This window comes from Phycodurus eques, chromosome 18 (genome assembly GCF_024500275.1).
Source record: "Phycodurus eques isolate BA_2022a chromosome 18, UOR_Pequ_1.1, whole genome shotgun sequence".
NCBI lineage: Eukaryota > Metazoa > Chordata > Actinopteri > Syngnathiformes > Syngnathidae > Phycodurus > Phycodurus eques.
Genome location: NC_084542.1, coordinates 1,815,914 through 1,843,566, shown reverse-complemented (window position 1 = coordinate 1,843,566; position 27,653 = coordinate 1,815,914). Strand labels below are relative to the sequence as shown.

General features: G+C 43.4%; 2 protein-coding genes across 9 annotated transcripts in view; one reads left to right on the top strand and one right to left on the bottom strand.

Annotated features, from left to right (window-relative positions):
• The window catches only part of LOC133416646 (transcription factor 24-like), a 28,602-nt gene extending 7,961 nt beyond the window's left edge, over positions 1 to 20,641 (top strand). The window contains exon 6 of the transcript XR_009770261.1: positions 20,480 to 20,641. The gene's annotated coding sequence lies outside the window, so the exon portion shown is untranslated. The remainder of the gene's footprint in view (positions 1 to 20,479) is intronic.
• slc5a6a (solute carrier family 5 member 6a) lies at positions 1,573 to 27,653 on the bottom strand. 8 transcript variants are annotated; one of them, XM_061703593.1, is made up of 20 exons: positions 27,088 to 27,653; positions 25,832 to 25,961; positions 22,071 to 22,148; positions 21,767 to 21,975; positions 16,806 to 17,049; positions 16,513 to 16,734; positions 15,578 to 15,643; positions 14,913 to 14,964; positions 14,537 to 14,604; positions 12,603 to 12,757; positions 12,298 to 12,438; positions 12,066 to 12,195; positions 11,879 to 11,967; positions 11,452 to 11,564; positions 11,295 to 11,362; positions 9,767 to 9,853; positions 9,492 to 9,676; positions 6,278 to 6,381; positions 5,410 to 5,531; positions 1,573 to 5,272 (listed from the first exon to the last, which is right to left on the bottom strand). In XM_061703593.1, the coding sequence occupies exons 5-20, from the start codon at positions 16,929 to 16,931 to the stop codon at positions 5,078 to 5,080; spliced, it is 1,923 nt and encodes a 640-aa protein (XP_061559577.1). In that variant the 5' UTR covers positions 16,932 to 17,049; positions 21,767 to 21,975; positions 22,071 to 22,148; positions 25,832 to 25,961; positions 27,088 to 27,653; the 3' UTR covers positions 1,573 to 5,077. The 8 variants fall into 8 exon arrangements, with proteins under 8 accessions (XP_061559577.1, XP_061559578.1, XP_061559579.1 ...); XM_061703594.1 differs by lacking the exon at positions 25,832 to 25,961; XM_061703595.1 differs by lacking the exons at positions 21,767 to 21,975; positions 22,071 to 22,148.

The following is a 27,653-nucleotide window of genomic DNA, read 5'->3' as shown; positions in this document are numbered from 1 at the left end:
ATATGACTAAAATGTGCGTAGGCCTGAGAAGGTCGCTTGGCAAAGTAGCATCCATTTGTCCAAGTCGCAGCAGTGGCATTTGATTGACAATTGAGTTGAGCGGGGCGTGGTTTCAGCCGACGATCGCCGTGTTTAAGAGCGGCATCATTATCCATGATTTTGAAGCCCCATTTTACGCACACACTTGATGATTTTGTTGGAATAATTCAAACGCAATCCATCCACCTTTTACTGGTTTACTGTCAAAACAACCCATGTGGGGGAAAAAAAGTCATTACAAGTTACACAGCTCGAGGTGGTCCATTCGAGCACCTCCATCTGCCGGCTGTCGCCTTTAAAGTGTTTTTTCGTCCATCCATCCAACTGGATTGCGTTCAAGAAAGCATGTGTCCAAACCGTCTGCACCCCCCCCCCCCCCCCTCGCAGATTTTTACAATCTTTTGCTCATTATGGCCAGAATGCTGATTGCAGGCTGGATTTATGTGCTCTGTGGCCACACTCCCCGTTTTGGGTGGACTTGTTGCTCCAAATGGCCAGAAGCAGTGGGAGAGGAAGAACGAGGAGGGTGACTCGGGGGAAGGAAGGAAGGAAGGAAGGAAGGAGAACGGGAGGAATACACTGGAGACTTGTGAGGGAAATGACTGAAATAGAATAAAGACAACAGACTACTAATTCAACAGGTCAAAACAATAAAATAAAAAGGATGACACCATGAAGTAAAGAGGAAGACAGAAAGCAACTGGGGGGGGGGGAGAGAATGAAAAGCTTTTAAAGCCTTTTAAAAATCAATTTTGTCTCGCGTGCAGTGGTGCTCAATAACAACAATACAATTCGGATGGCCTTGAGTCTTTACTGTTATAGCTGCATTTCTTATGAAATCATTTTTGGGGAACTCGCCAATGAGGACTCCCTATCAAGCCTATTTCATAATGCTGTAATGATAATGATGCTCCAGTGTTGGTAAATATAGTGCGACCACTGACGCAGCGCTTCTCAAACTTCTTACATCAACTACCAGCTAAAAGAAAAAGTACCAAGTACCAATAATATGACCAACAATAAAATATTAGGGTAGTAAGACAAAGAACCGTTTTATTCCCCCCCCCCCCAAAAAAAAACCAGTATATTTAGTATTACTGTAAGCCACTGTAACACTACGTACAAAAACTGTACTTAAATGTTTCATGAAAATGAAAAACTTTTTTTTTTTTTTACCTAAATAAATGTTCAAAACAAACAGTTCTTAGAGATTGAATTCGAATACATTGAACTCAACTGTACTTGAGTAAGAATTCTTTTGTGTAGCACTACAGGGTATCTGCAGAAATATTGCTCGAATTGAAAGATCGTGCAATTTGACTTTGCATTCAGCCAGTAGTTCATTTTGAGGGACAAAAAAAAAAGAAAATAATTTTTTTTTTTTTTTTTGAGGGCTTTGTTTTTTGGAATATTTTTTTGTTTTTCTGAGTATATTTTTCTGTTTTTCTGACTAATTATTTTTCTCAGTTTTTCTGTCTAAGGGGAACGGATTGAGGCATTGTATCCACAAAGAAGTACAGTATTGGTGATTAGGAAGCACAGACGGGATGTTGTGGACCTTAAAATCAATTTAATATTTCAAGTAAATAAAACAAACATCTATTGTTACATACATCCGATGAAGAGTGACATTTTTTTTTTTTTAAAACATGGTCAACAAGATTTCAAATAGCCACTGAATCAACAGGTACACCATCTTTTTATATTGTTTGAATCGTGAAATCATCTGACATACACAACAAATGAGATGTTACGAGAAAATAAAGGCACATCCAAAGTTGACAAATCAGCTCGACATGGAGGGATTTCTTTTATTATTATTATAATTTTTTTTTTTTTTTTGGAATGCATAAGTTTGAACTCTTCTGAGATGCGACAAATAAATATTGCTGTGAACAATATTTATTAAAAGGCAGAAATTACTAAGTGCCATGTGTTTCTAGCCTGTAATTGACTATGAATCTTTTATCGAAATTTGGACTTTAAGGAGTGTCCGCTGATTTTTTTATTTGTAATTTTTTTTTTAACCAGGTGATGCCCTCACATCAGTTAAGGCTGAGTAAGAGTACCAGCCACAGAGTCCTTATTGTGCTTTTAAGGTTTTCAATAGCGCATCACCAAGGAATCTTAACAAAAATCATAAATAAAATCAGCAAATTTTAGTGCTTCAGTTTGCTTTTCTCACAGTGTAAAAGGGGATTTATTCATGTATCATTAAGGTAACATTACAGGCACATACACTTCAAGTAATTTCAGGTACTATGAAGGATCTGCAATAATGCAATCATAAAAAGATTTATCACATACACGTGATCTGTTGAAATACATCACACAAAAATATGAATGTCGCAGCCTGAATGTGGGGATGTCGCGCTGTGAAAACAAACAAAAGCAACGAAATTTCACAAATGCTGTTTTAACATATTGCTACATTCCCAATTCTGCCTGTCATTCACCAAAAAAAAAAAAAAAAAAAAAAAAAATTACAAAGCGTTATTGCATATAGAATTCCACATTTCTAGTGAAATGTGTGGAGGCTCAATGTGAAATTATAAAAATATACAAACAATGATCTGAAATAGATTCTCTATTAGCAGAAATCTAATAGAATAGGCATAAACAAACATTATATTCTATATGCATTGGACAAATTGAGGTATTTCAGGAGGACAAAACAAACATTTGCGTGGCTTCAAAAGGTCTAACCGGCGAGCTCAAGTCAAATCCTTGTACAAAACTGAGATATGCTAATCTGCTATTGGCTTTGTGACCTTGATTGTCCGAGCTGCGGTTGAAAAACCCCAGTTTCATCCAAACAGGAGCATGTGTAAGGCAACTTAGACATAGAGTCTTCTCTTTTTTGGCTCCCATTGCAAAGCAACATTTCGAAGGCTTACGTCTCGCTTAAGGGGAAGTGTCAGGTCAGACTGCAGTCTTGCAACAAACCGCTGGGAAGCCATGCGACTGAACACGGCCGTGGAGTTTATCACGTCTTGATAAAACTCATTGCAAACTAAAGACAATGGATTGGCGGAGTTAGTATGGGATGGGCAAGAATTCTTAAGATTCCAAAAAAAAAAAAAAAAAAAAAAAAAAAAAAACAACGGTGATAACACAACAGCTGAGATCAAAACAACAACAACAACAACAACAACAAGAGACATGACTCCAATTAGTCATACATTGGCAATGATAGTTTACAACATAGTTACAACACATTTGAACAGGTCTTCTTCGTTCAGGGCCGTTGTGTTAAAAATAACCCGAAATTCTCTTCCCTTAAAATGAAGAGAGACGACAGCATGTGATGGCCAAAGGAGGCACTGCTAACTAACTTTGCGGCGGTCTCCAATACGTAGTTGAAAGAAATGCACGCATAAAATCAACTCAATTGTTATTAGGTGAAATTATATTTATTATTATATTTATAATTATTTATAGCCAAATGGACACAACGGTATCGAAACAACCATCCTGACCAGCAATGGCTGGACAGGGGAGGCTGCAGCTATTTAGCTCCCGTACCAAGCGTAGCAAGTTAAATCAATTCAATTATGTTTTGATATCGATCCCTTTCCAGAAAGTCTGCCTTGGTATGGTGCCAAATTTCCTTTCATTCTAAATAATATTGACACATTCGTCTTAAAGTGAGAACACACCGTGCCGTAAAAATGCGATTCGATGGGACTGAAAATGGCCAAAAATGTTTGTGCGGCACTAATAGTTCTTCTATAAGGTCCGTGACCACTAACAGAAGAGCAATTTCTCTAATTAGCTAAATATGTTTTCTGTGGGCACGTCCTTCGTGTCATGTCATCCTCTCAGCTGACCACGGCAAAGCTAAGTATTCAATTCAAACTGTGGAAAGTGCGTGAGTAAACAGCAGCGCTAAAGTATCGCTTCATCAAACGTCTTTATTTGCAACCTCCTATGTCGTCGGTCCTCCGTTCGTCTGAGCTCGCCCCGCCAGACTCGCAAGAAAGGAGTCAACGGAATCACCCGCACGTCGTTTTGAGATATTAGATGTCCTCCGCTGCGAGTAGGCATTTTATGGGGATGCGGTTTCAATGGCGGCAACGGCGGACGACTGGTTAAATCACCTTTTAAGACACGATGGGAATGCGGCGGCGTGAGCTCGAGTTCCAGGTCGCAGAGGATGGTTGCAAATAAGACACACGAGACCCTCTCGTGCCGAGTACCTTTGAGCCCACTGTAAAACAAAACCAAAACAAACCGTCAGCTCAAGATGAAGCGTTTTTGTCCGATTTTGCACGGATCGGACCACACAGACTGGACTGTCAGGTACGAGACATTGACCGACGCACATCTAGATTAGCAGGTAAACATTCGCGTAGTAAACCAAGGTCACGTAAGGACACTCCACAGCACAAGGACGAAAGCTTTTGTTTTGGTTCAGTGTCATTTTCTACTCGCATACAACATTTCTCTTGTACATAGTTGCATTTTCTCTAGAGGAAGTGACAATGGGACATTTCTCTGCTTGTTACCTGGCTTGAAGTCAGAACAGCTACTTGTGCTCCTTTGATTAGATTTAAGTATCAATCAGAAATGTATTCCTTTCCAACTCCTGGGCGGTGCTGCTTTATAGTCGTACGTTTCAAGATTTCCCAAAAAAATAAAATTTAAAAATGGTCCAGTGGTGCCTTGAGATACACGTCGAATGTGCCCTGTTGCAAACCAGCTTACTGCCACCAACGGCTGTAGTCCTTCCAGTGCAAGGAAACCAATGTGAATCGATGGTGGCTGGATGTTAAGAAGTGTGCTGCCGCCCTCTAGCGGTGGGCGGGGTCTGAAAGCACACGTATCTAAAATGTTGCTCCCATCTCAAGACAAAACCTTGGGTCAAACGCCGTGCGTCAGGGCACATGTATCTCAAGGCAGCACTGGACCAGTTTGACAGTATTCTCCCGCAAGTTACCAGCGCTCATGAGCTACATTATTACAGGAGCCCACTACTGCTCACGCTTTACTCAGTCAGAGTTTTCCTCTTAAGGACAAGTTGAAGTGAAAAGGAGTTCTAGAGGGCCGTTTCCTCGACGCAGTGAGCGGTCAGCTCGCATGACGGCAGAGCTGGCCTGCTTTCCTCGTCTTCGGTCGGCACGCCGTCGCTCTCCATTTCTTTGTCCTCGGTGACCGTGTCCTCTTTGCGGCAAGCTGCTCCGTTGGCGCCTTTCTTGGCCCTCTCGTAAGGCCGCGCGTGGATTTCGTTAGGCTGGTCGACAAAGACACAAAGACTCACGACGGGACAGGAGGGAGAGGAAAAAAAAAAACACACGCATGCCCAGGCCACCCTTATGTTGACTCAGAACTGAAGTTTGACCTACAGATGACGCCCATTGGCACGGTTACCTTTTGCGCTAGAGGAGTGACGCAGCAGAGCTTCTCTCGGTAGCGTTGAGGCAGGAAGAACAGCAGATTCCCCAAGACTGGGTACACTGTTCCGGGGGTCAGTTGCTTCTCCTTCGTTGGTCCTTTGTCGAGAAGAGTTCATTCACACTTGGTGGGGACTAAATTTAAAATCAGTCTCACGTGATCATCGGTAATCTCGGTCTGTCTCACTTGATGGTGAACACTAAAATAATTATGAAGGACTAACTCGACAGCTTCTCGATTTCATGGAGACGTTCCGCGACTGACGCGTTACAACTTGTTTCGTTCGCTCCTATTTTCGACCGTTTTTTTTTTTTTAACGGCTGTTGCTCTACTGGCAAAGGGATCAGCCCAATCGGAGAGATAAGCTATGGGAGGGGCTGTGAAACTCATTTGTATTGCGGGCCACATTGTAGTTACGGTTTCTCTCAGAGGCCCCTGAAACCACATAAATGCTTCATCGCCTCCTCGTATTATTCCATAGACAAAACAAATTGACGGAGAACCCGTTTTGAAATCGGAATTCAAGGATAATGAGTTTGACGTGTGGGCTACGGGTTTAGAATATAAAATAGTAGGATGGATGTTTCCATGAAAGTACTGTTATCAGAATGGGGCGTTTACAGTACACATTAGAAGTGTAAGAATTAAGACTTCTAAGTGTTGATTATTTGAGTCTTTATAGGCAAGTCATTTGTTATAATAATCATTATTCCATTTCCTTGCATCTGCTATATTAATACACAAAAATACATTCCAGTTATTTTCTACCTCGACAATGGGGACAAGAGGAAAAGATTCAAAGAAATAAATATTTGAACCAACTTTGACGTCATGTATATTTGACCTGTAAGCAGGCTGACGAGGAGTCCCACGACAACCACAGTGGTGGAATTGTGAGCGCTGTACCACATGTAGGACAACGAATAGAGTGCGTCGACACCTGTTGGCCTGAGAGGTGAAGGAAAAGTCACACGAGCAACTACGGGGTCTATGAATCCCGAATGACCGCCAGAAGGCGCTGCTGAAAGCGCTGAATATTCCCTTCGAGCATGCAATTCCTACAGAATCTTCCCGCGTGAGCACGAGGATTCTGAGCGGCAGAGCGCTCGCTCTGGCGGTCATTGGAGATTCAGAGAACCGTAGTTTCGGGCGGAACTTACTTTCTATTTCATCCCTGCTGACCGTCGGAAGGTGGCGCTGGAAGCGCTGAATGACTCATACCAGCAAAGTCACAAGGAATCCTAGACATGAACCTTACTGAGAAGCCTCTGAAGTGACAACGGCACCATCTGGGTGCCACCTCAGCCACGAAGGGCACACTGACAACACGTGCAACTCACCGACACGTTTTGCCGAGGCAATGGCGAGCCGAACGCAGGCTTGCGAGACACCCACCGCATCGCCGCACCTGCTAGGGGCTCAAAGGGAGGCTGGCACAGGCCTTCCAGCACCAAATGCAGGTCCCACACCGGGGCTCACAGAGCCTCAGAACCTCCTTGAGAAAAGACGACAACCAGGCCGTGGTTCCCCACCGTGCAATTGTCTACTTCAGCATGTCGGGCCGAAATCACAGCCACATACACCTTGAGAGTAGACTGAGACCGACCCTTGTCCAGGAGGGACTCCAAAACCAAGGGAGCCGAGCAAAGGATCGGGTACACCCCGCGAGTCCCACCCCACCCCACCCCACAAAGAGTCTCCACCTTGTACAGTAGCCGAGGGGATGGAGCCCTGGCGTTCAAAATGGGCCGCCGAACAGGCTCCGCGTATCTGCTCAGCAGCGAGTCGTGCCTTTCAGTGGCCAAACCCACAAGCGGAGGCGGCAAGGATCGGGATGCCAAAGTCGACCCCCCTGGTAGAGACAACAGATTGCTCCTGATGGGGACACCAAGGCTCGCCAAAGCAGAGTCTGCGCAACAGGAGGAACCATGTCTGGGCCGGCCAGAAGGAGGGCCACCAGCAACAGCGTGTGACGTACCTGAAGAACGCTCTGAAGTGTTAGCCAATCCAGAGGCTGCGGTGAAAAGGCACAAAGCAGGCACCCTGGCCTACGGTGCGCCAGCGCATCCTTGCCTAGAGGGCTGGTGGTTGCCCTCAGGGAAAACCAAAAGGGGGCAGTGGGTCGTCAACTCTGAGGCAAAGAGGTCAACCCCTGTCCTGCCAAAAAGGCCCCAAATTGTGAGCAACATGGAGGCGCCACTCCCCCGCTAGGGGACTCTGATGGGAGAGGGAGTTCACAAGCCGGTTTCCGACCACTTCGTAGATGCACGGCCCGCAGACTGCCCAGATGGGGTGCGGCCCACCTGAGAAGGTGCTGGGAGGCCTGCAACATGGGACAACCTGGTGGTTTACGGGAAAAACCGTCGCTGTGTCGTTTGACCACACAGGCACGTGCCTTTCCCTCAGGCACGGCAGAAAATGCTTGAGGGCCAGGAGCGCTGCTTGCAGTTCCAGCACATTGATGTGATCGGTGCCATCCTGCACAGACCACCGCCCTTGCGCCATACTGTGCTGCCAGACAGCACTCCACACTGATAGGCTGGCATCTGCGCTGACGTCCTCGCGGCCGGCCAAAGCCACACCCAGTGAGACACCCGCTGACAGGAAAGCTCTCCGGGGGGGCCAAGGCAAGTAGGCACGAACGCACACACCCTGAGCCTCCGGTCAGAGGCCACATGAGCAAGGAGACTGGAGATATCCTGGACCACCTGAGCACGCGAAGGTGCGCAGATCGGCCAGTTGTCCACGCCAACACCATCGTGCCTGGTGATTTTAGGGGTACAATGAGGGACACTATGGCCGCCTCAATGTCCGCCCCGGGTCGTCAGGCAGACGCCGCGTCAGGGCAGGCAGAACCGAGGCACCTCGGGCAGCCATCAGGGGCACCACAGGCAACACGACGACACGAACCCTCCATCGCGAACGGCCAGTCAGGACCCCCTACGTGTAAGCTGAGGGAAGGGGGGAGGCACTCCGCCTACACAGCAAACACGAGCTTCGCAGCGGACACTGGTGACACACGTCATGAGGCACAGAACAAGTATCACTGGGGGCAACAACGCCGCGTTAGCTGAGGGAAGGGGCCACGCGTGCCGCCTAAACAGTAAACACGCACCGCTGCTGACGTAGACCACTAGGCACTAACAAGTACCGCAGTGACCTAGAAGACGGCACAAGCGGAGGAAAGGGGGTGCGAACGCTGCAGCACCCGGGCTCAGAGGAAACACAGGACCACAGCTGAAGAAGCCATTATGCCGTAGGCTGGGAGAGGGGGCGTAAACACTGCCATCACCGGCAAAAGCCACCAACTGAAATCGAAAAGAAGGAGGGGGGGGGGGGGGGGGGGGGGAAGTAGTGCCAATAAGCCGGGGGAAAGGCGTGGACGCCGCACAAAACCCAGCAGAGGAAGGCCAAGTTGAAAAAAAAAAATGGAGCCGAGCAGCTAAATCGCTAACGCAAGGCCAACCGGACTGTAAAACAGTAGCCACGTCGCGACACGCTTGGCAATTATCCAGCAAGCGGCTCACAACAAAAAGCTGCAACGTCCTAAACCGGGAGACGGGCTGCGCACACTACCGTAACCAGCAGAGGCCATCAAACAAAGTCTTAAACTTAGATGAGGTGGGACTAACAAAACGGGTACAGGGCCAAACAGCCAGGGTGCTAACGACAGGCTAAGCGACTGTAAACAAAACAGTCACTCCTTGATACACACGGCAAACAAACAAACAAACAAACAAGGCCAAAAACGTCCGATAGACAAGCCCTACTTATTCTCCAGTTGCTGCATTCAGCAGTATGCAAAAAGGCACGTGAGAATAAAAAAAGCAACTGAACCCCATGTGACCCCTGAACTTATACCCATCCCGGGGTCACGCGTGAGTTTTTTGGGACGCATACTAGAACTACGCATGCGCAAAGGGACTATTCAGTGCTTTCAGCGCCACCTTTTGGTGGTCAGCAGGAATGAAATAGAACTGCAAGTCAAAATAGGATTTCATATTCTTTGTGATGCTTCATGCAAGAAGGTAAAAGTATGGTTTATATATAAACTGTACCTAGGTTTGGTTGTAGTAGCATTGACCAACGAAGTCATGACTGTAGTAGATATGTTCTCAAATGGGGGTGGCGTGACGGTACTAAGTGGCGGCACAGCACTTGGACCAGGCATACGCATTACAAAACTGCCGATGCCAATCCAGAAGGCCATGGCAAGGCCTGCTGCTAATCCAACCAATGCTCCCTGGGGTGGAGATTGCACGTTACTGCGACATCATGGCCATCCAAGTTATTATTGGATTGGGGGAAAAAAAAAAAAAAAAGTCACACTTACAATAGAGTTTGCCCAAGGGAAGAACATTCCCAGGCAAAAGAGGCCCAGCAGGGGACCACCCACCATCCCAAAGATGCTCAAGGCTGCCTGAGGGTGAAGAGGAGAGGCAATGTAACCTACGTAGTTTAACTAAGCAACACTGGGTCACTCTTAAAAGATACAGATGACAATTGATTCACTCAAACTGTGCCATCTAGTGGACAATAAATGTAAAAGAGGCAGAACTATTGTCACAAAACCATGCCCTTTTGTGGACTGCTGTGTGTGATAGAATGATAGCAGCAGTACAAATCTGTGAGAAGTACCTGCAGTGGCTCGAAATGACTTCATACATAAAGCATGGAAGAACTCGAAATTTTGTGCGAATTAATTAAAAAAAAAAAGATTCTGTTGACTCAGCATCAACTCGGTTAGCAATCTTGATTGCATTTGCTTGGACTCATAGTAACACTCACATACAGTTGTGTTCAAAATAATATCAGGCCAACATGACTGACCAGATCAATCACTGTTTTTGACGTTATATTATTATATGGTAAATAATTTACCTCTAGGTGTAGTACAGTCGCAGACTCCTGAGTCTGTGTAATTGAATCAATAATTCAAAGGGGTGCGTTCAAAATATTAGCAGTGTGGAGTCAATTAGTGAGGTAATTCATTTTGGGGGGGGGGGGGAAAAAACGTTTCAGTCAGGTGACTCTTATGATTTGTTCATAAGAACACCTCACTCTGATTAAAACATTGGTTCAAGAGGGGAAAACAAAGAAGTGCAGAACATTCTCGGATGCTTGGCAAAAAAATACCTCCAATGCTATAAAATGGAGTGCAAAACCAGAGACGTGGAAGAAAATGGAAGACTCCAGTGAATGGATAAGAATAGCTGGAATGGCAAAGGCTCAGCCAATGATTAGCTCCGGGCTGAGCAAAATCCTAAAGATTTTTCAGTTCATACAGTAAATAGTTTGTAAAGAAAAGATGCTGACAAAGCTATTTTTTGAAGAGCCCAAAATCCCTTTTTCTTCCTTTTCTGTTATTGAAAAATTGATGCATCTTCATGTTTTGATTTAGAATATAATGTGCACTGTTCCTAGTACGTTGAAATTAAAACTGTAAGGCTTTTTGCCTTCATTCACATTTTCAAATGCCCTATTATTTGGAACACAAGAGTACGTTTCAAACCCTTAACCTAACAGGCTGAACTGTAGCCCCTTTGAAACATTGGAAAATGGCTTCGAGAGTATCTTAACACACATTCTTCTAGGGTTCATATTCGTGAGGTAGTGCAGGGAAACGGATTTAAACATTATTGTTTTACTGTCACACGGAGATACCATGCTTTTTAGATTGAGAAACAAATTCTGGTGACCAATAAGAGAGAGTGACACATTTTGTTGTGACTCATTCGAGCTTGGAATGTGAACATATTTACAAACCCGTCAAACTGGTGCAGACATGATAAGAGTGACGCGAGACTTGACTGATTCAACCGCATCTAAGACATCTCTGACTGTGCGGAAACTATTGTTACCTGCAACACAGATCCCATTATTGAGGCGAGGTAGGCCATGGCCAGACATAACAAGCCATAGGCCAGAGCTGTGAGAGACAAAATAAATCTTTGATTTGAGCAAATCAAAAACACAATTCTTCTTGCATACACACACACACACAACAGACCAAATTACCAAGTCCTTTGGACAGCAGCGTGGCTTTAGACTCAGTCATGTTGGGAAAATGAGGTTTAATTAGGTCCTCCATGGTTACTGTTGCCAGGGAGTTGAAGGCTGAAGAGATGGTGCTGTAGGGTAGAACAAAATGTCATTATATGAATGATGAGGCATTTAAATGTCAGTGTTTGTTGTTGTATCTCTCAGGAAACTGAACTTTTAGCCCCCGTTTTCCCAGTCTTTCCTTTGACCCTGATTCAAAGCCAAGAGAGATAGATCACCATATCAAAGATGCCGCATCAACTAAGAAGTCCTTTTATTATGAAAATCTAAATCTTCATGGAGAGTAAAAACCTAACAAAGCAAAAGTAGTCACCGCCTCGTATTCAAATAATGGAGGTTTGTGTTCGCAGCGGTTAAGCATTGGGTTCCTGAGGTGTTTTACCTGAGCGCTCCGCTGAAGAGACAGGCCACAAACAGGCCTGCGAGGCCAGGCAGATCCTTGAATACGTCCATCACAAAATATAACACCATCTGCCAAAAATACGCAAACACGAGGATCCATTTTCTAATCTGCAGTGAGGACTTTTGTAGCCATTGATATGGTAAACCATAAAGTCATTAAAGATGACCTGATCATTTGTTTTGACATAGCCCTTATCTAGAGGGCTGTCCTCGCCATAGCGAGCAAACATAACCAGCCCCATCAGACAACCCAAACACAGGACGATCTGCTGGCATGGAAAAACCACGTAGCACGACCTAGAACAGACATTATCGGTGAGGACAAAATTATTTACAGACAGAAATATAAAGCTGTATTCTGTAGAAATAAAACTGCAGTGGAACCGGCATGGCACTCACATGATAGCCTCTTTCTCAGTGCGGGAACTGAGATATCTCTGGACTTGGGCCTGGTTGACCCCATATAGAGCCAGCATCAGGAAGATTCCGCCCACACCCAACGTCCAGAAGGTGTGGCGCTCCAAAGGATCTGGGTTTAGGCTAGAACGAAATGAGTCACAAGAGGTTAGAAGTCAACACCTAAATGTAGGCGTAGGAGATAATGGATTCGCAGATGCGTCCGGATGCATTAATCATTGGCCATGAAATCTAATCGTCAAGTGTTTAGAGATTCCCACCCATATACACGGTGACCGTTCACTCACTCAAGTCCTGCAATGCGGCTGCCGTTCACCGCTTTCCTCCAGACCTCTGCAATCCCCCCTGCCTGATGTGCCCCTACAATGATAACAGCCAGCTGCCCTGCAAACATTACCACTGTCTGGAAGACATCGGTCCACATCACCGCCTTTAGGCCCCCCTGAGGACAAAACAGGATTATAAAGCCCGCCGGATACATTTATAGTCCAGTAATGACTGGTTAAAAAAACATGAAGATACATTTTGTGGCCAGATGCACCCATATTACTGTACAGTACAAAATTATTGTTTTGTACTTTTTTTGTGCCCTAAAAAGCCCAGTACAGTACAAAGTTATTGTAAATCAATCCAAAATAACTTGTAAATGTTCACAAAGGTAACATTTTTTCCCAAACATACCACAGGCTGGTGTGCTTGTTGTCGTAGGGACTAGTGGCAAGTCGAGGCGGTCGCTTTCATTAGACACGAGGAATTAGTGTGCTTTCTATTTCCCAAATCTATTAATTACATACCACAGACAAACGGCTTGACAAAAAAACTGTTACTGTATCAAAAATGGCACGTTCCAGCTCAAGACATCTCAAAGAGAAAACTGCCGCTATCACGCCATGATGTGTGCTCGTTGCGACAATAGATAGAACTCCTGCCATCATGGCGGCCACACGGCATCGCCTGGGAATGTCGCCACATTCAACATGGCCGCCACATAGGCACAGGCACGTGTGTTGGCTGGATCTAATCATAATGTACTGTATATCTGTGATCCGGATTTACGGGTGTCCTAGTCTCTGCCTATACTGCGCCAGTAAACCACAACGACCAATTCTGGAACTAACAGACTTTGTCAATAGCAATTTAAGTGACAACTAAACTATTTTTGGACACGTACTGTCCAGACGCTCCGTTACTTCCGATATCCATTAAATCGCCTTCTGTTAAATGGCGATTCCACGATATATTAGATTAGAAAGCAGCTTGGTTCTAACTGGTCTAAGAAGCTTGGGGGCGGCCAAGCATTGGACTGTTGGGCACACTGATACGGAACGTGATCCGAAAGTGGACGTTGGGTGAACATAAAAAGAAAGGGGTATATTTTGAGGTTATGCTCATTATCTGCACCTATTCATTTGAATTGAGCCTTATAGCTTGTAAAATCTGGAGTTCGACCAACAATGTGAGAAAACATTAGGTCAGGTCGAGGATTAACTGTGTTTAATTTATTTATTTATTTATTTATTTTCTTCTAGTGGCTTTTTGGAACATTTTGCTGAAAGAAGGCATGAAGAGAAGAAAACATGTGAGAAGAAAACTAGCTACACTAGAATTTATGATGAAGTAAGCGGAGTCATTAAAAGCAGCTTTCATCCGGCGTTACAGAGTCTTTTAGTGCCATAATAGTCTGAAATATTTGCTCGTATCCCCGTGGATGAACAGAAGTGTTGCCTCTGTTAAGAAATGTTGCACATTTGATTTATGAAGCTTTCTATTCTTTTATTTTGTTCCCATTTCAGTCAAGATCTAATATTCTGGCGACCTTGACCCAAATTATTCATTTTAACTTGGTTAAAAAAAGTGGAGTGTTCTGTGTACTGTAAGAATATACAGTATATACCAGAATTAGACTCATGTTCTGAGGTGTCCGGTGTACACATGAATCAAACTTCATTTCCAGAATTCTGCAATGCAGTGCGCAACAAACACAGACGGTATGTAAAATCAATATCATCCAATTCTGGAGGGAACAGAAATGGAGGTAACTACTTGGTGCATGCTTACATCCTCAAAGTACAGGATCTTCTGTAACATGCATATTCTATATGCAACTCAAGATATGTTTTTTTTTTTTTTTTTTTTTTTTTTTTTTAATTATAGAAATATAGTCATATTTGATAAGGAATGATCAGAAGGAGTAAATGTAGCCAATGAATTTCGGACTTACCAGAGAGGTATAGAGAGTGCACACAAGTCCCATGGCGAGCACTGCTCCCCATAAGTCAAAACCAGTGACTGTAAGCAAATACAGCAACACTATTAACACTGCATCTCCTGTACATTCTCTTTTAATTCATGGTGGATGGAATCCATTTCTTCCTCCTAATCGGGAGTCCAAAAGTCCTTTTTGGCCAAACAAGCCATTTTACAAAACCAAGGACACGTGTAAAATATTATAATCAAGAACTTTACATTGCAATTTTGGCTGAAATCTTGACCTAAATGTATGTCAATCTGTTACTTCATATATTACAAATATCAGTTTTATGTCCATTTTTAAAGACTTAACAACAACATTGTTTTTTTGTGTTTTTTTATCTCACCTGCATTAAGAGCCAAAGCTGGCGCATAAAGGACCACCCCCATATAAACGACCTATGGATATGGGTAAACAAGTTAGCACATAAAGCTAAATTCACCATTTTGCTTCACTTTAGAGGAAACATGACAACGTTCAAACATTTACATGCACTGAACAGGAACTGCTTTTTGATAGGCCTTATGTGGACTGTCACGTGACACCCCCCCCCACCCCCCCCCCAACACCCCCTCATATTTTGCTTCTATATTTTACAATATGCTTAGAGGATGAATAGTTCTCTTTTTTAATGACTAACTCTGATTGTATGCTGAATTAACACAATTAGTAGCAGAAACAAAATAATATTGTCAAATGATTTGCTTGTTAAATAAAAATAGCAACAATTGCTAACCAGATTAGAAACCTGATTAAACCAAAAGGTCAGATGGACGTAAACTGTAAACAAAAATAATATTCTGAGTCTTTTAAGCCTACAGTGAGACAAAGTAGATAGAGTACTCATTTACTGTACAACCTGAGATTCCACATTCTTTGCAACAATGCAAATTATGAAATTGATGCACTAGGATAACTTAAATCTTAAAATCTTAGACATTAGGAAATAATCATTCAAATCACTGAAAGCAACTAACTATGACAGAAATAGGAATCCAAAGGTAAAAGTACCATCTGAAAGATGAAGGTCAGAGTCCCACATATGCGGACTGTCTTGTTGAAACGCAGTTCCAGATACTGTTGAGAGAGAAAAAAACAAAAAACAAACAAAGAAAAAAAATGCCTGTTACGTATAATCTCAGAGTCACGTATGGTTGTAGAAAATCAAACAATGTTTTGGGGTCAAGGTACATGACTGAATTTGAAGAGCGACGAAATAAACTTTCAGGATGGTCAATAGGTAGTGCCTCTGTTTTTGGTGGTTGTTAAAACGTCAAGGTTAAAACCGCTAAGAGGACGTTGACCTCTGAGATTATAATGAGAAGACAAACACAAGAGAAGAGGGTGAAAGGGCGTTTTGAAGGAGAAACAAACAGGGGAGATGACATTAACACATTATATCAACTGCTGATGAATCTACCAATGTTGATTCTACCATGTATTATTTTCTTCACTGTAAATTGCTATTCAGAAAACATGCAGCAGTGACAAAGAGTGACATGGTAGCTTGTTTAAATACGAGGGGTGATTGAAAGGTTAGTGGCCTATGGTACAACCATTTTTTTAAATGACAAATTGAAACCTTTATTTTTCAATGTCGTCCCCTTGTAAGGTTACTTACACTTATTCTCGTGGTTGTGGAATTTATGGATCCCCTATAAATGAGTATTTGGGGGGCCAAGACTCGAGCTTCTATGAAGAGGGGATCCCTAAACTCCAGGACCGCTGGGGTAAGTGTGTAAATTTACAAGGGGGCTAGGTTGAAAAATGTTTCAATTTGTCATCAAAAGGTTTTTTGTACCATAGGCCACAAACTTTTCAATCACCCCTCATATATGATAAAAATTAGGACCATTTTCATGGGATGAACCTATTGTTTTGCGACTGTATTTGACTTCTTTCGGTTTCAACTACAAATAGATGGCTATGTTTTAAGCGTCGTCTACCTCGTATGCGCTGGAAAGCCGCAGCCTGTAGAAGACTGGTATGAAAACATGAGCTGGTATAAGGAGTCCCAGGAAGTACGAGCAGCCCAGAAACCAGTACTGTGTCCCGAACGTGTACACTTCAGACGGTGCGCCCAGAATCGCCACAGCTGACTGGAAAGTCGCGAGCAGTGACAGAGATACAGGCAGCCAGCTCATTGAGCGGTCAGCCATCAGGAACTCCTGTGGTCAATAAAATTGTTTCTTATTAGATTAAAAGCCCAGGTTTTGCAAAACTTGAAAAGAAAGATCACCTGTGTTGTACGCTGACGTCCACCAGAGAAGGCATAATATAAGCCGATACCAGCTGAGGCCATCAGCAGCAATGCAAAGATGACGTAGTCCACCGTGGTAAAGTGCATCTGGACGACTCCCCTCATGATGACTCTGAAGGTAGGCTTGTTGTGGTGAGTCTGGGGCTAGGAGGTCGTCAAAGAGACCTTTGGGGGTGATCACAATGTTAAAGATGGCACATCACCCATTGTGGTAGCCAGAGAGCTGGAATGAAAAGAAGCCAGGACAACACATGGATGACTGGTTATCCTCTCACTGAGACCTGAGGCAAGAGTCTGTAGAGAGTGGTTAAGTGACCACAACATATTAAAAAAAAAAAAAAAAAAAGTGTGACATAACAGTGCAGCTAATTCACATAAAACACACACGGTCAAGTTTCTCTGCCCATGGCTTGACAACTCGGCTTGGTTACCCAGAAAACCAAGAAGCACTATCATGTACAACCCCAATTCCAATGAAGTCGGGACATTGTGTTAAACATAAATAAAAACAGAACCCAATGATTTGCAAATCATGTTCAACCTATATTTAATTGAATACACTCCGAAGACAAGATATTTAATGTTCAAACTGATACATTTTGTTGATTTTAGCAAATAATCATTAACTTAGAATTTTATGGCTGCAACACGTTCCAGAAATGCTGGGACAGGTGGCAAAAAAGACTTGAGAACGTTGAGGAATGCTCATCAAACACCTGTGTGGAACATCCCACAGGTGAACAGGCTCATTGGGAACAAGTGGGGGCCATGATTGGGTAGAAAAGGAGCTTCCCTCAATTGCTCTGTCATTCACAAGCAAAGATGGAGCGAGGTTCACCTCTTTGTGAACAAGTCCGTGAGAAAATAGTCCAACAGTTTAAGGACAATGTTCCTCAATGTACAATTGCAAGGAATTTCAGGATTTCATCATCTACAGTCCATAATATCATTAAAAGGTTCAGAGAATCTGGAGAAATCACTGCATGTCAGCGGCAAGGCCGAAAACCAACATTGAATGCCCATGACCTTCGATCACTCAGGCGGCACTGCATCAAAAACCGACATCAATGTGTAAAGGATATCACCACATGGGCTCAGGAACACTTCAGAAAACGATTGTCAGTAAATACAGTTCGGTGCTACATCCGTAAGTGCAACTTGAAACTCTACTATGCAAAGCGAAAGCCATTGATCAACAACACTCAGAAACGCCGCCGTCTTCTCTGGACCCGACATCATCTAAGATGGACTGATGCAAAGTAGAAAAGTGTTCTGTGGTCCGACGAGTCCACATTTCAAATTGTTTTGGGAAATTGTGGACGTCGTGTCCTCCGGGCCAAAGAGGAAAAGAACCATCCGGACTGTTATGGACGCCAAGTTCAAAAGCCAACATCTGTGATGGTATGGGGCTGTCTTAGTGCCAATGGAATGGGTAACTTACACATCTGTGAAGGGACCATTAATGCTGAAAGGTACATAGAGGTTTTGGAGAAACATATGCTGCCATCCAAGGAACGTCTTTTCAAATGGACGCCCCTGCTTATTTCAGCAATACAATGCCAAACCGCATTCTGCACGTGGTACAACTGCGTGGCTTCGTAGTAAAAGAGTGCGGGTACTAGACTGGCCTGCCTGCAGTCCAGACCTGTCTCCCATTGAAAATGTGTGGCGCGTTATGACGCGTAAAATACGACAACGGAGACCCCGGACTGTTGAACAGCTGAAGCTGTACATCGAGCAAGAATGGGAAAGAATTCCACCTACAAAGCTTCAACAATTAGTGTCCTCAGTTCCCAAACATTTATTGAATGTTGTTCAAAGAAAAGGTGATGTAACACAGTGGTAAACATGACCCTGTACCAGCTTTTTTGGAACGTGTTGCAGCCATAAAATTCTAAGTTCATGATTATTTGCTAAAAACAATAAAGTTGATCAGTTTGAACATTAAATATCTTGTCTTTGTAGTGTATTCAATTAAATATAGGTTGAACATGATTTGCAAATCATTGTATTCTGTTTTACACAACGTCCCAACTTCATTGGAATTGGGGTTGTAAAAGCCAAAAAGCAAGCAGAGTGGCAGTGTTACCACAGATTTGTCTTAGCTAACAGTGTTTGAATGAAAATGAATAAAAAGGAAGATATTGACGAAATGATGTTACTCCTCATTTTATTGACGAGCCAGGCGTTACCAGCTTTCTAAAGTATGTAAGAGAATGTGAACGAGGCCATGGCGACAGAGAAAGGCTGGCCAAGGCAAACATAGGATGCGTTTTGACCCCAGACCGTTGCTCAAGTAGAAAATTTTGTGTTGTTGTTAGATGTCTTGTCTCAAGGTTTCTAATTACTGTAAAATGTTCATTTACATTAGCCGACAGTATTTCACATTATATGTCAGCGTTAAGCTAGTCAACTTTGGCTTGATAAAATGAGATGGTTTCGTTTTTAGTTTTCAAAAATACAATGTTAAATTTTCTTAGTTTTGTGTGTCAGTTTAAGTTTACAGTAAACTTCAAGAGGGATTGACAAATAAACTGCTTGAAGCAAGCACGCTTTGTCTCTTATTTGGCAAATTATTATGAGAGAGTGAGAACAGGCGTAGAAGAATTTGTTTAATAAGTCTCTTTACATTGTGGATTTCCACCAGTTGCAAGTGGTTACACTAATTGTGCAATTCGACGGCTGGGTGATAAATGGCTGCCTTCACCCATCCATCCATCCATCCATCCATCCATTTTCTGAGCCGCTTCTCCTCACAAGGGTCGCGGGAGTGCTGGAGCCTATCCCAGCTATCTTCGGGCAGAAGGCCACCCTGAACTGGTTGCCAGCCAATCGCAGGGCACATACAAACAAACAACCATTCGCACTCCCGTTCACACCTACGGGCAATTTAGAGTCTTCAATTAACCTACCATGCATGTTTTTGGGATGTGGGAGGAAACCGGAGCGCCCGGAGAAAACCCACGCAGGCACGGGGAGAACATGCAAACTCCACACAGGCGGGGCCGGGGATTGAAACCCGGTCCTCAGAATTGTGAGGCAGACACTCTAACCAGTCGTCCAACGTGCCACCCTGCCTTCACCCGTGAAAGTAAAATCCATCTTCAAATGGGCGCTCGCTTTTTTTACCCACACTCCAGGCTAGTAGTAGCTCTCGCCGTGTGGTGATCCCTTAAACTAGACCCCTAGTCGTCATGGTAACAAAAGCTGTACTTTGCATTGGCCCAGCAGTAGAGAGGTGCACGCTGAGCAATGTTTCGTTTGAGACAGAACCGACACTCCCCATTCCACCATCCCTACAAAAAAACAAAACCCAAAAAAACAGGGTGTTACAAGTGGAAATGTGCTCCAAGTCTTTAATTTTAATTTTTTTTCTCTCTTTAATTTTAATCAAAACACCTGGGAATTTTTTTTTTTTTTTTTTTCCCCCCTTCAGCCACCTTTGGAACGGTGTAACGACAAGGAAAACAAATTAAAAACTGATAACATTCAACTCCAAAGTCACACACAAAAAAAAGCAGTTTGAACCTCTGTCGATGCATGATGTCGCTTCAGACCTCTAGATATGTTCTGAGACATTTGCAAATTTCGTGAGACTTCAACTCAGTGACCAGCTAAAGAATTAACGACACATTTTGTTTGGGTTTTTTCAGAGGTCTTCCCAACTCCAAGGCAAAGAGGAAAAACGTTAAGGTGACCAGGAGACTGAACTTAAAGCTCAGTAATCAAAAGAACAGGCTCACATATTAGCAGCGATCCCCTCTGCAAGATTACCACTTCTATTATTCATCATGGTAAATGGGCTTTTGCTTGTATAGCGCTTTTCTACCTTGGTCAAGGACACTTCAACATGGTCACAGGGCCTCGGAAATCGAACCCACCACCTCTGGGTTGGGAGGCGACCACTCTACCACAACAAAGCGAAGAGTCCACACAAGGCATTATGATGCTGCCACAGCTAGAATCTGGTAGTGACTGTTTTTTTTTTTATTAGAAACAGTGAATGAAATTAATAACACAATGATAATGATAAGAAGTTAAAGAGAACGGTACAACTGTAAATGGAAGCGGCTGCGAGCTAGCATTTCTGACCTTGACAGGAGACACCACCTTTGTCATGGCATGCAGTCACCCTAGCCCTCAAAGGCAAAACATAACAAAGCAGGAAACTTGAATTCAACACCCGTGTGATCTTTTTTCCAATAACAGCATTTTTTTTTTTTTTTTTCCATTTTGGAACAGATAGATTTAAGCAAACAAAACCCAATCCCTCATTGTGTTTTTGTACAAAACAAACCTCACCCTTTTCGAGATTTCATCGTGTGGAAACGCAGCAAGAAGAATTGCTTTCAAAAGGGGTAGGGCAGGTAAGTCACGGATGTTAAACGCTTCACTCTCCCCACACACTGACTTACTACATACGTCTCAAGCCAGAAAAAGGCAAAAGGTCGACTTCAACCCCCCCCCCGCCATCCCGCATCAGTATATTACAGGGCAGGGAGCAAGGAAAACCCGGGTAGAAAACGGCTTGGATGGCCAGTGTGGAAGTGGCTTACGTTTTGCCTGACCATGTGATTAGCCCCTCTCACTGCCCAGCGACACAATCTTTTTCATGGCTAATCCTGGGTCAGTGTACTGTGTAAAATGCACTGAGACTGAATGGGGAGTTGAAGTCAACTCACCAAAATTTGCCAAGTTCTGAGGTGGGATCAGAGGTGTAACAAAGGCGGTGTTGTAAGTGGGTATTGGGATGCCGTTCCAGTCGATGAACATCAGAGACCAATTGTCGCTATCCGATTTTATCCAACAGATGCTGGCGCTGACATCCCCACACACGTTATCCGTTTGTGCCGGATAACTACACGAGTGGGGATGTCAACAATGCGATGACGCTCATCTATGAGTTCTGTCTGATAAGACACAAGCAAATAAAAGCCCACCTTGACTGTTATGCCTTGGATGTCCCAATTATGAGGAAAGGCAGTGTTAATGGGGATCTTGTGAAATGCGATTGACTCCAACTAGCTCAAGGTTACTCTGTCGTATGATGCTCTGTCACAACTCTCCCATTTATTTGGCTTGAGTCTGTCACTTGAGAGCTTCAGTAGCTGGGTTTTTAGCCCATTGGTTGAAAACAAACCAGTACAATCTGCATGAAGAGAGAAAAAAAGAGAGTTTAAAATGAAACATAGGTGGGACAAAAATCTGTTACAGAATTAGGGAAACATTGGAAAAACTGCTTACATTCCAGGCTGATGGTCTGCTGTCCCAGCCAACCATTGTTGGAAAGTCACTCCACATGCAATTGTCAGAGACTGGCAACTGCAAATGGCACAGGGAGAGTGACTGCTTCATGTGTAGGTGCTAAAATTTACATTTTCGACCTTTTACCATTCTCACTAAACAGTTTGAATAGCAAACTAGGAGCTGATGCACGCTTACAACAAAAGAACATTTTAATATTAGTTATTATACTACTAGGATTATGCCACAAGCTCGTGAAGAGTTTTTCAATCAAATCACTACTCTATTAAATTTAAAATACCTATTGGAAAGACAATAGAGACAACAGGTCACTAAGTGTGTGTGTGTGTGTGTGTGTGTGTGAGAGAGTTGGTTCTTCAAAGTCAGCTGGTGACCTGCACTGACAGGCCTGTCTGAATGATCCTGAGCTGTTTGATCAAGCATTAGTATTATTCATATGACCACTGCGAATCCCCCATGGCTTATTATCCTGAGGAATTATTGTAGCTTGGGAAAGGTGCGTGATTGTAGGTGTGATTGTGAGCGCGAACGGTTGTTTGTTTCGTGTGCCCTGCGATTGGCTGGCGACCGGTTCAGGGTGTGCCCGGCCTCCCGCCCGAAGATAGCTGGGATAGGCTCCAGCACGCCCGCGACCCGAGTGAGGAGGAGCGGTAAAGGAAATGGATGGATGGATGTAGGGTAATCCAGCTTCCTCACAAGCCTTACTGTGTGGCGTTTACATGCTCAGCCCGTACTTGCATAGGTTTCCTCCAAGTATTCCAGTATCCGCCAACATTCCAAAACCACATGTTAGGTTGGAAAATTACTGACTAACATGAAAGCTACTTAAAATGCCAGTCTGATCTGGTCACTTGGGATGGCTCAAGTGTGGAAACTCATTACAGTGGACCATGGCTTAGAAGCATACATCACCTGAAATGGGCGCAGGCTAACAATTAATAGTTCCACAAGACAACATGTTAACATTGAAAATACAGCAACACAAAATACCTTGACATTGTATTTATAGCCACTGTGAAAGAATATGTGTTACGTTGCATTACTACTCGCTGTCGTCAAAAGCCGCTTATATAAGCAGCGGAGGACCACGCAGCAAAAATCCTCTCTCACAGAGCTGCAAGCCCTCTAGCGCGCCGAAATAAAGCATCCCTCTCCGCCCACCTTTCACCAACATAATGATTAAAATACTGTAGCTTTAAGGCAGGTGTGTCAAACCCATTTTTGTCATGGGCCACTTTGTAGTCACGGTTTCCCTCAGAGGGCGGTTGAATGTGAAACCATATAAATGTTTCGTCACCTCATAATATTATTCCATACACACCACAAATTGATGGATACTTAGTTTTGAAATCAGAAGTAAAGGATATTAGTTTGTTCAACTATTGTTCAAGTTACTGCAAACATAAAATGCTTGCAATATCTCAACGATGCTATTTATTATATATGAGAATTTGACCAAGAATCGCGGAAGTTAACCCAGATTATTTGCTTTCGCGGGCCACATAAAACAACTTGGCGGGCCAGATTTGGCCCCCGGGCCTTGAGTTTGACACCTGTGCTTTAAGGAGACGGCTAAAACGCAACCACAGTTGCCTTGGTCATACATTATTATAGTTGGAAGAGATGAGTATACAGTAATCCCCTGCTCGCGGTTCACCTATCACAGTCCTACTGTATCGTATATATATATATTTTTTTTGTTAAACATACCTAGTTTCCTGACGCAGAAATTATTTTTATGGCTTTTGTATGGACAAGACGCACTCCCCGGATTGGTGGAGGTATTAAGCCCACTGTGACCTTTGTGTACTGGCCTAGATGCAACGTGCGTTCTTCCACTGTTGTGAGCCGAGCGCTGATATTTATATCATACCATGCGATGTTTCCAAAAACATGAAAGAATAAGATAAATCCAACAAAAATGTGTGTGCATCTCCCCACAAAACATTTACAAGGAGGTCATGCAGCAACGCAGGGTTGCTTAGCAACACAAGGACAATGATTGTACATTACCAGCTGGGGGCTGACAAGTACTGCTTAGCGGGTAATTCAGACACCCACTCAAAGCAGCCAAACATTCCAAAAACATTTATGTTAGGTTAATAGGAGACACTAAATTTCCCCCAAGTGTGAATGCAAGTGAGTATGGGTCTTGGTCTATATGTGTGTGTGACATCGGGCACACCAGACAAATACTCCCAGGTGGACATACTTATGTATTGATCAGTTATTGTTTTGTACGAAGCACTTTTTTTTTTTAAATCCAGAGGAACTTCAACATTTCATTTGGAAGCCAGACAAAATGTTATCGAAGAAAGTAACTCAAAACATTTAGGTTGAGTCAGGTCAGTTCGCAAAACCCTGGGCCCTGGACCAGGAGCCCAGCCTGGCCACAAAAACCCACTCACTTCTTTTCGTTAGTCCAGTGGTTCTTCACATAGGTTTAATCGAACGCCGGGGGTTCGGTGAGGCAGTTGCAGGTGTTTGGCGGAGGACAAGACATACACACAGTGTGTGCGTGCATGTCCGTGAACGTCTTTTTATACTGCATTTTGAATGCCGTGTACACACGCTTCAATACGCAACGTTGCATCAAGGTAGCCTTTAGCCGTTGTGGCGCAGCCCTATTGATAATTGATCTTTTTAACTAAATGTAACAATATGTCAACGATACACGGGTTGAGCGGCATCGCTGTGGCATCAGATGGCGCATCCAATGGGAGAAGCGTTGGCAGAGTGATTTTAGAGTGCAAACAGCAACATATAGACATGAATCGAGAACTATTCGATACGCTTAGCGTGCTGTAACAGCCCTACGTAGCGGCCACATTGGTGGGGGCAACGTTCCAATCAAAGGCAATGTATATTGAAAATAAATCGTAACTTGCTCATTTCTCAACCAGTTTTCATGAGGTTTACTTTTTTTGTCAACATCAAACGCTACTCATGCAGAATATTGGGGGGGGGGAAAAAAAAAAAAAAAAAAAAAAAAGATCCCCCCAAAAAAATGTACTCTTCCGTATGAACCCTTTTTGAGGATTGTAGAAATAACAAAGGAACAGACTTTGTTGTGAAAATAATGAGTGGCATTTACATTCTTTTTCATTGAATTGTATTTTTCTTTTGTGAAATGTATGTTTTGTTGGTTTGTCCGGTGAGCACTATGATTTTTGTGTGAAACTGATACATGGTTAATTTTCAGTTGGCTTGCATCAGTCAACCCTTGCGGATTACCATGACCTGGCTGACTGAGAATCTAGACAGTCAATAAAATATATACCTGTTGCGTGAACACACACATGAAACCTGAAGGGTTCAGTACCTCCAACAAGGTCGAGAACCACTGCGTTAGTCATATAATACTGACCCGTGTGGTCAAAAATGTTGGGAAACCCTGAGCTAAAGGATTAACTCCACAAGTGTGTTTTGTTTTTTCTCTATGTATGTGATGCGGAACGAAACAAATACTGACGTTATTTATGAAGCAGTTATTTATACACCTGTCTGACCGTTTCTCTTCTTCCATTAGCGCAACGCTTGTCATGGATTATCAATAGGGCAAATAGATGCATTTTAATGTAGTTTTATATTTTTATTATTCAGGGTTAACTTGTTTTTATACGTGTAAGGTTTTATGTTGGCGACACTGTATTTCAACGTACACGGTTTCCTGTTGGAAAAATTGGAGGTCGACCAATGACTTCACCCATTTACCGCACCGCATACGCAAGCATACTTACACAAGTGACTGTTCTCCTCTTTGGAAACAGGGCCCACTTCTGTTTGTGACAAACTGCGTCTAATTTAACCTTGAGTTGAACCTCGGACGAAGTGAAACCATCAGAATTCCAAAGATCACGTTTCAACCAGCTGTCATAAAAGGTAGGGGAAAATACAGTCATCAATGATAAGTGTTATTTAGACTAAAAATTGATAACTCTCCAGCACTAGAAATGGATAATGAACAAGACATAACCAGTCACACATAGTCTTTTATGACTTCTGTTGAGACTACTTGGTGGAGCCTTGTGATTTATCATTATCAAGCAGAAGGACGATAATTCCAAAATGGCAGATAGCAGAAGAGGTCAGAATGGCTTTCTCTTGGGCTCACTAAAGACTTCCACTGCTTCATGACATTCAACACACCTTATTCAAACCAGCCTGTCTGTTGTGTTGTGTGATATCCTTGTGTTTTACAAGGATATCATCACAACTTGTTGCCCAAATGAAACACATCATACATGTTGTTTCAAAATCAAAACGGTTCCCAGGTGTCTTGATAACACGTCTATGTCATCCTCATGAAAACAGCCTAAGGATCAAGCATTATAATATAATTATAAACCTGTGCACTACTTCACTTGAATCCGCGACCCTGAACAGCATAAGCGGTAGAGAAAATGACGTTGCTTCTCGGCGACAATAAGGAAGAGAACTACATTTCCCAAAACGACTGTCATGAGATTTTCACTCATCTGACAGATCGGGTATCTCAATGTTCAGTGATACAGATTGGCTTTTATTGCGTGAATGGCACTGTGTACTATAGGCTTCCGCTGGACACTACTGGGCTCGCTGGTATTAACACCAATCACGTGCCTTGTTATATGCCAAGTGCCCAAAGACGGATGCTCCCATTGGCTAATTAATCTGCACGCGCTCGTTTAACCATTCATTAGAGCGTCAGTGTAGCTAACATGATAGTCACATACTAGCTTTTCTTTTTCTTTTTCTTTTTTTTTTTACTGACTGCGTGAATTTAATGTGAGAAATGGTGGTGAGGGTAAATGGAATTGCTTACAAGCTTCAGTAACGAAGATACAGCTGACACGATACCAACTTGACAGCACGACAACGTGGTGCTGTCGGTCAGTCCGAACTTTGCTAAGCCGCAGCGCGTTGTACTACCCATGTTAAACCCAGAGCTTTCAATGGCGACCAAATTTCAACTAAACAAGTTTCATCATTCAACTAAACAATGTGACATTCTTACCTTCCTGCGCTGGCGAAAAACTCCGTCAAGGTCTGGTCGGGGAGGTTAATGCGGTCATACGTCACTGGACCGCCCCCATTCTCCTTGATGCTCGATGTGGCATTCACTTACACTTAGTAAACGAGCATTTCCCATCCACTGACGACGTGTTATCGCCAATACAGTATTCCGACGTGTTTGCTTAATAGTCCACGCATAGGTTCACCACGATTTATGTTCTAATGTGTCAGAAGGCATCCGAACGCGTGCTAGTGTGGCGAAACACTGCGGAATATTACTGAATTTACCAGTAGGAGATTAATTGGCTCATCCGGATACTATTTGCGTCGACTAAACACGTCCATCGTCGTTGCGAGGGATGGAGAGCCATGTGTCGTGACGACGGCGGAGGCACTTCACACACGATTGGTTTACGAGCAATACAGTAGTCCACGATGACACCTTGTATCACTCACCCTTTCTTCTTACCTGGTCATAGATTTGGGTGCACTTGAACAGAGCAACGTCTTACAAAACCAGCCACCGGTGAACACTGCGTTTTCCCGCAGCTGCACGGGTTGCCATAT

Coding starts and splice junctions, on each gene's coding strand:
- slc5a6a (XM_061703593.1), bottom strand. CDS start 16,931: ATGAGGGGAGTCGTCCAGATGCACTTTACCACGGTGGACTACGTCATC. Junction 11,968..12,065: donor ATGTCAAAACAAATGATCAG/GTCATCTTTAAT, acceptor TATTTTTGGCAG/ATGGTGTTATATTTTGTGAT. Junction 9,677..9,766: donor TCCCTTGGGCAAACTCTATT/GTAAGTGTGACT, acceptor TCTCCACCCCAG/GGAGCATTGGTTGGATTAGC.